The following is a 14,471-nucleotide window of genomic DNA, read 5'->3' as shown; positions in this document are numbered from 1 at the left end:
AATGCAGCTATCAGCTGCAAAAATCAAACCACAACTGGTAAAATATCTTCCATGGGTCACTCCAGCTGACTGGAGGGTGGGACTTGCTTCCCGCAGTAGGGTAAGGCCTGGGTTGGAGATTTCTCTGGGCCAGGCAGATGAACCCTAAGCAACGCAGACAACAGACACACTGTGTGCCTAGGAAGCATAGTGGATATTATCTATAAAACCCCTTCTATCATGGTGATGCTCTGACTATGAGTGTCTAAAGACATACAGATATCACTATGTTAGAGACTTGGATGTAGACCTGGTCACTAAGACATAAGAGGACAAGCATGCATCCTGGATTGATGACCTATCTATGAGACCTTGGCTTCTTGATCTCTGAGCCTCAAGTTCTTCATCTGTAACATGGAAATAGGCATAGTCTAACTTCTGGGTTCTTTGGAAACTGATAAGATGCTGAACACAGGCTTTGGCTCTACAATAGTTTGTTGTAATGATCCTGGCTGAGTCATGTCATACGCTAAGCCTCATTTTCTTATCTTGAAAAGGCTGAGGAAGGATCCTGGCATTATGTGGCTCAAATGTTGATGGACGCCCCCAGCAGACAGGGTGGAGCTCCTGAGCATCTAGGCTTTTCCTGCTGAATTTCCCTCCGTGCATTTTTCCAGTTCCCACCCTTCCAGCTCTGACCCTCATCAGTTCCTCCGCCAGCTGCACATCTTCACTTATTCCCTAAAATGGATCCCTTCCCCTCCCTTCTCTCTCTTTAGTCTCTTCCCTTAGAAAATGTCATCTTAACCCTGAGGTTGGCCAATCATCTCCAAGGCTCATAAGAAGCTGGACTCCACTTCTGGCTCAGACTAGCATCAGCCCTGTTTAGAGGCCTGAAAGATCCTCCTTCTTCAGAGTTCCCAGCTCTCATGACTTGAAGAAATTTTTAAATATGTGCATCAGATTGACCCAAAGTCCTGCAGTGGCTTCCCTGACTACCCTTGAGATTAGTTGAAAAACAAAAGAAAAAATTGCACATGCCACATGAATGCCTTCACAGCTGGGCTCCTGGCTCCATCTCCAGTCTTCCCAGATACATGCAGCCCTTTGAAGCCCACACTCCACAGAGACCTTCTGAGTTCCCGGAACACTCCCACTCTGTTCCTCCTAAGGCCTCATATCTCTCTTCCCTCTGTGTGGTCTGCTCTTCCTCTACCCTCTACCCTCTACCCTCTGTCACATTCCTGTCCCTGCAGTCTAGGTCAGGCCTCTTGAGTTTCTCTCCAGAGCATTTTCTTTATTTACCACAGATGGTACTGACCATTTATAACCATGAATCTTTACATATATGTGATATGGAGATTTCAAGGCTGTATCTAAACTTGAGAAGCTATCTCGCCTTATATTAAAGATGTCTACAGATTCCAAAAGGGCAGCAAGCATAGCTTTTTCATGTGCCACTGGCATGGAATGCCTGATCAGGACATGGCAGATAAAACGGCAATTAGGAACCACTGGGTGAATTAGTAAATAGATGAACAGATAGCATCTAGGTCGGTCTGAAACCTGGTCTCTGCTGTCTTGCCCCTGAGACTTCTGTCCATCCTCCTTAAAGCACCATGCTGGAGGTTTCCAATGTTTATGGACACAGTACTTGGTTTCCCCGTGTGGTGTGAAGAGACTGGACCCTTTCCCCTTTTCCTCAGTCATACATGTAGTGTTTCCTTTTCCACAACTTTACCTCACCTGACTTCCCAGCCCATGAGAACTTCAAGAGCAAGTCCTGTGTCTGCCCTCATGCTTGGATCTAAGACTTAGGTGAAGGTCTCACACACAATCCCAGGGCTTTGGGCGGGTATCTGCTGAACCGAACAGTAAGGATAGTCTATGGTGGACAGTGCCAGTTGCTTATCCCACGCTTTTTTCCCTTCTTCCTGAGAGAACCCTAATTTTGGTTGGAGACGTCTTACAATACTGAGTGTCTAAACGATGCAATTTTACCACAGGAATGTAAGCTGGATAGTTGAGGGGTGAAAACCCCCTGATTTCCTGCCTCCTTCCCTTTTTTCTTCTCTTTTCCCTACCTGATGAGCCCTGGAGGTACAGCAGCCACCTTATGACCATGAGGTAGGTACCGAGTACTAAAACAACAGCTCATGGAAAAACTGGCAGAGCACAGGGGAGATGCCTGGTCCCTGATGTCATCTCTAAACTGCTGGACACACTGCAAGACAACAAAACCCACTGAAATGCCATTGAGTAGGGAAGTAGCTCTTCATACACTAGTCACATTTTGAAGTATCTCCTACACAGACACAAGCTTCTGTTGCTTAATGCCCATGGTGCCCTTTGGAGACCTTTTCTTCCTTCCTGTCTTTGAGTAGAGAGAATTCAGAACACTCCCAGTAGAGAATTCAGAAGACTCATCAGCCCAAGACAAGATGGCCAGACCAGCAGCCAGTCTTGGAGGCAGTGGGAAACCCTGACCTTTGGGGAACAGAGGCCGCTACTGCAGGGCTGGTTTTCTAGTCTGCAGTTGTGCGCTTTGATAGTCCTGTCTCTTCCTCTAAACAGATTTTTGGCCATAGTCTCCAACCTGCAGACTTGAAGTCTCCCTTGGTCTACAGTTTTATCCACTTAAACCCATGCTCTGAATAAATCACTGCATCAGGGAGAGATGAATTCAAAGGGTGCTTTTCCAAAGAAGAGTTTCCATTAGAAATTTCACAAAGTGCTGCTAGTGTCATTTATAAGAAGGTTAATTTATTATCAAGAGAGCCTGATTTTTCATTGCTGTATTTCTATCTCATAATTCAAAGGAGAGGGAAATGGGGAGTGGCGAGGAAGGGGCTTACTGAAAACCGAAAACTAGTCCTCAATCACCTTTCTTGGCTTCTTCTTTGATGTTGATTTTTATCCAGATCACTTTCTTGCTGGAGCCTAGCAAACACACTCAAGAGGCCAATGTCCAATCAGAACAAGGGGAATAAAGAAGCAATGTGGTACTGGGTACTTTGGAGAATCATGGAGGACCTGCTTAGGATGGCCTACAGAGAGGCAGAAACTTAGGTACAAGTAGGCACACCTTAGAATGAAAGCAATGGGCTGAGGAAAAGCGAAGGAAAACCAGAGCAAACACCTCTGCAGGAGTTCCTCTGTCTTCCTGATTCCCTCTTTCCCTGCCTCCCTGCTTCCCCAACAGAATCACAAAGCTCAAACTCAGTAACCTCCCTGGACTACATAAATGAATGGCTCTTGATCTGGGTCTCAGAAGAAATACCTATGGCTCTCAACATTGTATCCCCTTACTCAAAATCCTATCATGATGCCCAATCCTGAGAAAGTGAACTTTCTGTTTAGGATAACATTCAAAGGCTTTCCTCGATAACTTACTTCTGTCCATACTCTTGTCATACAGAACTGTCGATCCTCACAGCCAGATCTTAATTTTCTAACTACCTACCTTTGGCTCATGTGATTCCCAGGACTTGGAATAGTTTGATTATCATTTATTTTCTGTTTTTGTTCTTTAATACGCATCTTTAAAAAAATATTTTATTTATTTTTATTTTATGTGTATGCACGTGTTGCCTACATGTAGGTAAGTGCACCTATGGTGTGCAATGCCTGGGGAGGACAGAAGAGATTGTCGGATCCCCTGGAACTGGAGTTACAGACAGTTGTTAGCTGACATGTGGGTGCTGGGATTTGAACTCGGGTCTTCTGTAAGAACAGTCAGTGTTCTTAACCGCTGAGCCATCATTCTCTAGCCCCCTAATAAACATCTTTTTATTCTTTCTTTATTTATTGTATGTGTGTCTGCACGCATGCATGCCATGTAGATCAGAGAACAACTTCTGCGAGTTGGTTCTCTCCTTCCACTATTTGTGGGGATGGAACTTAGGTTGTCAGACTTAGTGGCAAGCACCTTTACCTGCTGAGTCATCTTGATGACCCCATTTTTCTTCTTTAAATATGACTACTCTATCCATGTTTTAAGGGCCAGATGAAATGTTACTTTTCTTAAGACCCAAGTAGGACCAATTCTTCCCACTCCTGCTTCCTGGCCCTGTGACCCAAGGATCCAGGCCTTCCTTGCTCTTTTCCTTGGCTTAGAGGCAGTTACAATATAAACCTCATCTCCCTTAATCCAGACCACTAGCTACTTTCTCCAGGTCCCCAGCATGAAAAAAGGCAAGGATAGATAATGGAAAGGAAGTGAGGAGAAAGGAAGACAGAAAGAAGGAAGGAGGGAGGGAAGGAGCATGGAAGGGAAGGAGGGAGCCAGGATGGAGTGAGGGAAGGAAGGAGGGAGCTAAACTGCTTCCAGTCCCTGTACATAGAAGAGACTGATCTCCAGCGGCTGCCTGCACATAAACAAGGACTCTTCCTTTCAATTAGTACCAGGAAGACCAGAGCACATTTCTCATAAAAGCTCCCAAGCCCGATGTTTTCTAACAGTGATGCTCATTTCTCCTTCTGGGTCTCTAAATCCACCGCGGACTACCTCCTTTATTTTGCAGCTCGGTTCACATTCATGCAATGTCATGTTGATCTGTCCTTTTATGCTTCCACATCAACCTAAATGAAAAGATAAATTGCTAGGTAGAGACCTAAAATTCTTCACTACTAACTTGTCAGGCCTTGGGGTGGCAAGCAATCCAGATAAAGGAATTCTTATTTCTTAAGTTTTGGATACTGTGAGATTTTCATCATGGTCTTTTTAATGACTTCTCAGGAAAACTTCCTAGGTTGATGTAAGGTGGTTACTTATAATTGGAGGCAAGTTAACAAAGGGAGAAGTTATGGAACACAAACAAATAAAATATTAAATAGTAACCATGACAAAAAAGCGAGACTCTAAGGCACAGTGGGGCCCTTAGGGGATTCAGAGTCCAAGTTTCCATTCTAGTTTTTCCTTTAACTTTGGACAAGCCATCTAAATGCTGGACTTCAACCTCTTTATTTGTAAATTTGAGGTTAAAATATCTATTGTTAAAGCTAGGAAGGTAGCTAATTAGGTAAAGGGTTTGCCTTACAAGCAAGAGACCTGAGTTCAATTCCCAGAACCCACTTTAAAAAGCCTGGGTGTAGTGGCACCCATATAATCTATTGCTGGGGACACAGAAACAGGCAGATCTCTGAGGCCTGCTAACCAGCCAGCCTAACCTAAATGATGAGTTCCAGGCCAGCAAGAGATGTTTCAAAGAGCGGAAAGATGAATGGTACCTGAGGAACAACAGTGGATACTGTCCTTTGGCATCTACACTCACACATGTGAATACACACACACACACACACACACACACACACACATATGTGAACATAGGCACACATACACATACAAATATGACTTATCTAGTCCAATGCTTTAGCAAGCATTAAGTTACATGTGTAAGAAAGAGTGAGCTTCACATGATCCCTAACACACAGTCAGTTCTGAATAAATGAACCAATAAGTAGATGGAACACAAGTAAGTATAAATACTAAAACAAGAGCTCGATCCTGGCGAGGAGGTAATGTATTAAAAAAAGAAAAATCATAAGCTTTTCAGTGAGACAGATGTGAAATCATGCCTCACCTTTCCTTATAACATCCCTGAACCTCAATTTCCTGAACTGCAATGGGAAGGGGGTGATAACAAAAATAAGAACTACCACCTCATGGAGTTACTGTAAGACTTATGAATGCCTGTGAAAGTCCTTTGCAATATATAAGAGGTGAGTTAGAGTTGTTAGTGGAATGCATCCTCCTTAGCTAGAGGATTTATTAACAACCTGGGCTCAGTAAGGCTACCACAGCACAGAGCAGCCAGGACTAGAAACAGTTTCCTCTTATTCTGAATCTTCATATACATCTTCTGAATCTTTCAGAAAAGAGCTACCATATTTTATTTTAAAACTCTATGCATGTGTGTGTGCATGTGTATGTGTGTGTGCATGTGTGTGTGTTCATGTGCGTGTGTGTGTGTGTGTGTGTGTGTATCCAGTTCAATAAAACTTCTGTCAACATCAGATCTCTGTGTGGATGCATTTGTATGTTCAGTTCGTAAAGTGCTTTTAGATTTTTTTCAAGGCAAAAGATAAACTCATTTAATTTAGAATCATCAGCTGGATTGCATTAAATGGAGGGAAAAGCAAAAGCGTACACAATACAGCCATTTGTTAAACACAATTATTTCTCCTGTTACTTAATTACAAGCAGACATAAATACTGTGGATTCTGACATTGCAGATCTTCTTAAATTCTTGCTCTGCATTTCAACATGTAACGAAAGGAGGGTCATATTCCAATTTGTGTGTTAAGCAAACCCAAGAGTTACAATTGTATATTGGGACCATAATGACTTCGCTAAAACAAGACCTAAACTTTTAATTAACCTGCCAAGACAAATTACAGCTCACAGCTCACAGGTAATGATCACAGACAGCTGAGACTCAATGCCAGGCACTCTTGGGGAAAGAGGGATTAATCGCAACATCAGAATCAGTCTGTTTTTGTATTAAAGAAAAAAAAAAGTGTTCATTAAACAATCACTGTAGCTTGAAGGGAGGCAGACAGGTTGGAAAGGGATCAAGAGAAGGGGGAGGGACAGAGAGGGCAGGCACCTTAACAGCTTCCAGCTACTGAGTCCATTTCATGGCCCAAGCTGTACAAGGCTCTTTGGATTTCTCTTTCTAATCGTCACAATGGGGAAGGAAACCACTATTAGTTTTTCATTTTCCAAATAAGAAAGAGGTGACATGCCCATCCACAGTCACAGAATTAACATGGAGCAGTAAGGGAGCGAAGAAATAGAAAGCTTGTCTCAGGGCATATGTATTCAGAACTTTGTTGAATGGACGTGCACCCCAGCTCTTATACAAGCTCGTGGAGTCAGTGTTTCTGAAGAAAGGCCCAGGAATTTGAATTTCCATCTGGCCACTCAGGAGATTCCTTTGTTCAACAGCAGTTGAGAACTGCCATAACCCCTTGCTACTCAAAGCGTGTATAGCAGCGTGGGTTCCACTGGGCACTGGTTGGGTCAGGAATGCTGCCTACAGACCTGCAGGAAGAGTCTGCATTTTACCCACACTCCCAGGTGGTTCTTCAGTACGTTAAAGTCTGAGAAGCACGACAGAGCCTATCTGCTCTAGTGCACATGGTAGGGTCGAAGGAAGGGGAAGACAGCTTTCATCACAAGAGCAGAGGAACCAGGGGGAAAGGCGCAACCATGGCCTTATTTAGAACAGAACAGACTAGCAAGCTCCAACAAGCCAAGAGTTGGCAAAGGTACACCCCAGTATTTCCCTCTCACTTTTCTAAGATGCATATCCTAATGAAAAGGAGTTTTCTTTGGGGATTTAAATTAATAACCTTTCATATTTATGCTCAGTTATTAAAACAGAACTCTGTAAATGCTCATAACTCTGTGTGAGCCCAATGCTCTGTGCCTCATTGTGCCTAGGAGGAGTGGGGCTGGGAGACCAGGGAGCTGGAAATGGGGCACCACTAGGACTCAGCAACTGTGTCCCTAAACTGAGGCCACCAAGTCAATAAAGACACAAGATCTGCTGCCTAGCACACCCTGTAAAGTGATGGTCTAGTTGCTGGTGAGGCCACAGCCCAGTCTACAATGACAGGCTGTAATGCTGGCCTCCATGTCATCAACAGCCATTGACTGGCAGCTTCAGATTCCAGACTCTTAAGAAACTGAGAGCTGGAGAAAATAAGTGATCTCTATGAGGTTAAAAGTCAAGTTCACGGTAGAACTTCAGGACTGAGGCTGTTTCCTACTAGACTTCACAAAAACTGCTCAAGAGGGAAGCCAACAACATGCACCTGCCAAGACCAGGGTTGCCAAGGGTCCTGCTGAAGGGAGCCTCTCAGAGGAATGGCTGTGCCCATGCTTCTTTACTATCATCCGAGGGGCACTGCCCATCAGGGTGTGAAGGGGTTGTGAGACAGACCATGTCAAATTCCTGTTCTCTGGGCACTTGGAATCCTGTGGCTGGGTCAGTCACCTCCAATCAAGGACAAAGCAAAGGGACATTTCCTTATCAGTACCAGTTGCTGGATGCCCCACCCCAACTTTGCCATGAGGGTAAAATATTGAGGTTGCATGTACCAAAGAAGCATATAAACCATTTAACAGAAAGATACTCTCTGCCTTAGTACTAAGGGCAAGATTGCAAATAGAGGGAAATGGCCTGAGAGTGACTAATACTGATTAGGACTGAGTTTTCAGGTGAGCCCTAAAGCCTGTGGGATTTTCACCAGGTAGAACTCCTGTTTTGGCTCATGGAATGGTGTCCTCACTAAATTCTATTCATCTGGAGGAGATTGGGGGGTTTTGAGACAGAATCTCATGTAGCCCAGGCTGGCCTTGACCTGTCTATGTAGCTAAGGATCACCTTGAATTTCTGATCCTCCTGTCTCTATCTCGCTAGTGCTGGGATTACAGGTGTGTGCCATCATGCCCAGTTTATGCAGCACTGGGGATCAAACCCAGGGCTTCGTGCATGCCAGGCTAGTGTTATACCAACTGACCTACATCCCCAGTCCTCCTTATTTCCCCAACCCAAATATTTTATTTTATTATTTGGGAAATGGAGACTGAATCCTGGGTTTCACACACCAGGTAGCAAGCCCTTTACCAACTGAGCTACACCCACAGCCCTCCTGTAGGAAAATTTTATTTCCAAACTGTGTCATAGTGCTTCCAAAAGAAGCTCAGAAAAATTCTGACTTGGACCACTAAGACTATCACTTAAGGAGTGGATAAAGTGTATGGGATGGAATTTACTGGTAAAGAAGAGAATGACTTTTAATAGGGATCCAGGTCACATGGACACTTATACACTTTTGAGGTGACCAAAGCTCTTTCCCTCACAAGGCACAGGGACAGTGTTCAAACTCACTTATGACACCATGGCTCACTCTTTGTCAGAGAACAGGTTGTCTCTATTTTCAGTAAAATGCCAGCCTGACTGTGATCTGCTCTTCCAGCCCTGACCCTGCTGTTCTCTCTTTCTTCAAGACTTTTTCTCTCACTTCACAAAAACAAACAACCCCCCGCCCCAAAAAAACAACAACAAAAAAACCCAAATGACAAATCAACAAGTTGAACCATGTGAGACTTTAAAGATAAATAGGTAGGGGATAAGTTCCAAGAAAGAAGATGTGACCTCTGTGAGGCCTGCTACCCAGGGCTCCTGTCTCCATGGCAGTTCTGCCTCCTGGCTCCTGAGATGGAGCTGGTGGTCCACACATCACTGTACAGACAGTGTGAGAGATACAGTGGACATAGCAGGTAACCCAGGCTGGTCTTCCAGCTCCTCTTGTCATTTCCTGCCCTACTTACTTTGGTTGACTTTGTGCCATGCTGTGAATGGCAGCTATAGCTCTGGGCAAAACATATTCAGCCCTTTGCCAGTATTAACTTCAGAGTCCCCAGCCTTCCTCCCATCCAAAGATACTATGGAGGGTGGAGCTGCTTACCAATGGCAGTAGTGAGAAAGGAAACCACTTCAGACTCCTTCCCGTCATTGTAAAAGGCCAGGTGCCAGATTCCTGAATCCAGATACTGGATGAAGCCTGTCTCATGGCTGGATGGGGGTACAACACCCCGAGACTGGCGTTGGGGACCTTCTAAGCTCCGTGCTTCCTGGGTCAGGAGCCTTCTTCCATCTAGTAGCTCCACGAAGTCAAACTAAAGCACAAAGAGAGCAATATTAGCTGTGGGCTGGCACCTCTACCTGCCACCTCTGCATTAGGCTCCCATGGGAAGGCCCGAAGGAAGACAGAGAGGCAAAAGGGAAGGCCAGGAGAGTAGACCCATTCATTCTTCCTCAGAAGAACTGGTAATGGTCTCCTAACTTTCCTATATGACATAACTGATGAGTATTCATTGTCTTGGTTGTTTTCAGTTTTTCTGTATTCGTGGTAAGTCTTTACTGGACTATATTTATACTAAGACAGTCAGGCTTCTTCAGTGGTGGGCCCCTTATTACAAACCTAAGTGCTTTGTGACTGTTGGAGCTCCATGCCAGTAATGACATGGGGGTTTGGATTAGAACTGGAACACTGAGTGAGTGGGACTGGAATACTCATGAACACATGAAGATTTGATTAATATCTATTTGTCTTTTGTCAACAAACCTTTTTAAACACTTCAGTTTCAGGAAGTAATAACAAGAGAAATAAACTGGATTAGCCTCAAATTCCATCGGTAATTACATGTTGCATCAAAAACAAATGCTGATTGATTCAGGACTGCTAGCCTGTAGAGATGTCTACATGCAGTGTGAACATCGGGTAGGTGGATAAGCCCTACTGGTTCACCAGGAAACACATCGAGTAGCTAGCTAGCCAGATTTTAATTTTAAAATAGGAGATATTTATTCTACATCATGTAAAACTGAAGTTGTGAAATTCAGGTCAGCATTGTGGTTCTGTGGTCACCAGGGGCTCAAGGTTGTTTATTGCTCTGTGACTCCATCTTCAGCAAACGTACCCATAGAGCTAAACATCTTTTTAGAAATATTTTATTCATTGTTTTTACTTTTATGTTCTATATGTAAGTGCAACTCTTCTGTACAATGCCTGCAGAGGTCAGAAAAAAGTGTTGGATACCTTGGAATTGGAGTTACAGATGGTTGTTAGCTGCCATGTGAGTGCTGGGAACTGAACCTCGGTCTTCTGCAAATACAGCCAGTGTTCTTAACCACTGAGTAATCTCTCCAGACCCAGAGCTAAAAATCTCAACTGAATATTGGATGTAAAAAGACTATGTAACCCTGAATGCCTGACAATTAAAAAAAATTTATTATTTTTATTTTATGTGTATGTGTGTATTGCCTCTATGTAGTTAAGTGCACCCATGTCGTGCAATGCCCAAGGAGGTCAGAAGAGGCTGTTGGATCCCCTGGAACTGGAGTTACAGACAGTTGTTAGCTGCCATGTGGGTGCTGGGATTTGAACCCAGGTCTTCTGCAAGAACAACCAGTGTTCTTAACCTCTGAGCCATTTCTCCAGTCCCGATGCTTACAATTTTTATTAGTCTAACTTCAAAGCAGAGAGGACCTTGCACAGGCCTGTTCTCTCTCACTCATGACTCCTCCTCCTCCTCTTCCTCCTTTCTTTCTTTTCCTTCCCTCCTTCTCTCTTTTGGTATTAGGAACTGAATCTAGGGCCCAGCATGCTAAACATGCTGTATCACTTAGCTATCCCCCCAGCCACTTAGACAAGGTTGCATAGATGATTCAAGCCCAGTGTATGTTTTTTTTCTCTAGACCACATTTCCTTGATAATTTAACTTAGGAGACAGAGTAATTGCAAATTGAAAAATTTCCTAGAATTTCTTCTCCCCATGCCAGGAGGATGTAAGAAGTGCACATGCCAAATGGTCTATAAGACACATGGAAGTCCCTTCAGGCTCAGGACCTGGACTGGGCTTCTGACCTAAGTTAAGATTTGAGCTGGACCTTATTAATTAGTGGATGTGAAAAACATTACCGTTGAAATCTACCTGATGACTTTATATCCATGCTCAGGTGCCAAGGATCTCAGAAAGTAACCGAGTGTGACTAGTAATAATCTGATATATAGAGATTAGAAATGCATGTGTAAACATCTAAGTGTTAATTGCATTAAAAATAAATTTTCCTATATGAAACTGTGTATTTTAATAATGAAATGGAGATCTTTTTTAAAGGTTAAAACCTTATTCAGTTTTATGTCTTATAGGGTTTATACTGAGTACAATATTGTATAACTGTATTAATTCACTGTAAACCTAAAAATTTACAGCCAATTCTAAAAGAGATGCATCTTAGCTCTGGAAATTGTTATTGAATATGTCAATGCTGTTGTAATGAAATGCTTCTTCTAATTATGTGGTTATTAAATAAATAATTTAAAAAAATAAAAAAAAAGATTTAAGTTGGAGTCCATGAGGTCAGCAGGTGTGTGGGTTCTAGTTACCTGAGTATGGGAAGGAGGAAGGCCTTTTCTGCCATAAATGCCAACCAGAGCTGCCTTTCCCAGAGACACATTGAACTTCAGATGCACAGGGTGGTCTATGAACACCTGAGATCTCCAGAAAGTGCCAGGAGGAATCTTCTGGGAAGCCCGTCTCCCCACGTCAATTTCTCCAGAGTCTATAAAACTGTCCTCTGGAAAGAAACTGCTGGGTTTTCCTACCGAGAATAGGAAGACAAAGGCATTTTGGTTAGTCACACCTGATGGGGAACCACAGACTCCATTCTGCCTCTCATTGGTCAGCAAAGGTCTGCGGCCAGAGCTACTCTACTGCCTCTCCCCCACAGGAATAAGAAAGTCCAGAATTTTTTTTTTTCCCCAAAGATGCTCAAATTGTTCTGCTAAAAATATGCATTCTTCCACAGCAGTATGGGTCCTCCCCAAGGGCCATCTGTTTACTGCATAGTGCCACAGCTTGTTAAGATATATTTTGATCCTAAAAATAATCATTTGCAGTCACATGAGAATAACTCTGTGTGTGTGTGTGTGTGTGTGTGTGTGTGTGTGTGTGTGTAAAACGCTGTATGATAAAGTAGGAAGGACAGAGAGAATAAGGTGTTGTTATTTAATTTCCAACTCAGGCATGGCTGGAGTGGAGGAAGGTATTTTAGAAGTTCACACTGTTATGTAAAAATTGGAAGCCACATTTTAAAGCTACATATGTGGTCGGGGGTGTTGGGTTTGGAACAGGGCTATAAGCTGGCAAAGATAAAGAAGCGGTCCTTATGAAGGAAAGAAGCATCTTAAAATGCTTTTTTTTTTTTGGTAGATGTGGATATCATTTTTACACTAAAATGGTTAAGGGAATTTCTCAAGTTCATACACAAAGTCTATAGCATAATTGGAAATTTAACCTGGCCCTCAGCCCTGTACCACAAGGGACTTGGGGGTTGGGGGCGGCGGCTCAGGAATTAGATCTCTTACTCATTTCTGTCACCAATCAGGAGAGTGACTGCTTTCTTGGGGGCACAGCAAAGGCCAGGAAGGAAGGCTACTTATCAGACTTCCCCTTCATAGTAATTAAACACAGTCATATACAAAAGAGATAAACACTAACTTCCTGCTAGATATTAGCCTTCTTAAGAGTGGGGAGGGAGCAGGGCAGGGGGTCCTGCAGGGATATTAAGAAGACCACCTTTCGGACCCTGAAAAACAAAGTCAAGTCAACAGACTCCACTGTATTTGTCAGTAGTAAGGAACCCCTGGGCATCCTGGCTCCAAGGCATTTTGTGTGGTTAGAGATGTTCAAAGATGTTCTAAGAGAACTAGAATCATTTGCAAAGAAAACACGTTTGTGGAACTTTTTATAAAAAGCATTTGGAGAATAAGAAATTACAGTGTCTTTTTTCCCTCAGCTTTGTAAGACTCCTTACAAAGCACATTTGATGCTGAAATGAAGCTTGGCAGGGCATTGTTGTAGTCATAAAATATTTTACTGTTTTAAATAATAAAATTCAATTTAAATGTTAAACTTCTCCATATGTTATCATTCCCTTATAAACTTCTAGGCAGAAACATCAGGTTTTTAGCTTCAAACCATTAAACGTTATTTTAATTAAAAATGTGCCAACAACAAAGAAGTTTAAATGCACGCGATCAATAAAAGTACCATGGGTATTCTCTCATTGGACAGGAAAAGAATTTGCATTTAATTCCTTATGAAAGGAATGTGCCCTAGACTTTTACCTTGAAATGACAGACACACAAACCACCACACTGTGAGTCACAAAACTTTAAAGACAGGAACCCAATTCATAAGGCATTAAGATGGGAGGGAATTATTCACATTCTTCTTTATCTGATCTGTGACTTCCCAGAAATGTAACCCTTTTATAGGGCAGGTAGAAAGTGAAACACCCCCAGCTTTTAATTCTGCATGGGAGGCAGAACTAAGGAGGTATATGAAACAAAAGCAGGATGCCTTCTGAACCCTTCCCTCTCCTAGGACTGCAGAGAAGGAAGCACAAGCTTCCAATTCCAAGGGCTGTGAGTAGGAGGGAGTCAGAGCTGAGGGGACTGGAGAATTGTCTACATTCGAATAGTTCTATGCCTGAAAATAAATAATGGAAAGCTGCTCCCTCATTTCAGCAGGTTGCTGGACAAGCCCACATGGCTCCTTTTCTTCCTAGCAAAGAGGAGAGCACATTTTAGGAGGCAGCCACTCTATCTGCAGCCTTATAGGTCAGGAAGAGTCAAGAGACACCTTCCAGAGCTTAGAAGGATCCCCAGGTAGGAGTACATGGAAACACTGTCTTTCATGTGTATTTAAGGAACCACACATAGGAAATGATGGTCTGGGGCATACCTGCCTCTGCCCTCACAAGATCTTGAATCTGTGGGGACCCTGATCCTCAGTGGCCCCCACATTGGACCAACTGTTGGGATATGATGGGGACTGAAGAGTAAACACCCTCTTTTTAAAATTTATTATTTATTATTTTTATTTTATGTGTATGCGTGTATTGCCTGC

General features: G+C 43.1%; 1 protein-coding gene across 3 annotated transcripts in view; it reads right to left on the bottom strand.

Annotated features, from left to right (window-relative positions):
- Tenm4 (teneurin transmembrane protein 4) overlaps positions 1-14,471 on the bottom strand; it is a 775,468-nt gene that overhangs the window by 189,201 nt on the left and 571,796 nt on the right. For all 3 annotated transcript variants that reach the window (XM_017800880.2, XM_017800882.2, XM_017800881.2), the window contains 2 exons: positions 11,945-12,159; positions 9,461-9,671 (listed from right to left, as the gene is read on the bottom strand). In XM_017800880.2, coding sequence (XP_017656369.1) covers positions 9,461-9,671; positions 11,945-12,159 — 426 coding nt within the window. The remainder of the gene's footprint in view (positions 1-9,460; positions 9,672-11,944; positions 12,160-14,471) is intronic.

The sequence above is a fragment of the Nannospalax galili genome, unplaced genomic scaffold, assembly GCF_000622305.1.
Source record: "Nannospalax galili isolate Female #2095 unplaced genomic scaffold, S.galili_v1.0 scaffold278, whole genome shotgun sequence".
NCBI classification, from domain to species: domain Eukaryota; kingdom Metazoa; phylum Chordata; class Mammalia; order Rodentia; family Spalacidae; genus Nannospalax; species Nannospalax galili.
The sequence above is the reverse complement of the archived record's forward strand: the minus strand, read 5'-3'. Positions and strand labels throughout refer to the sequence as shown.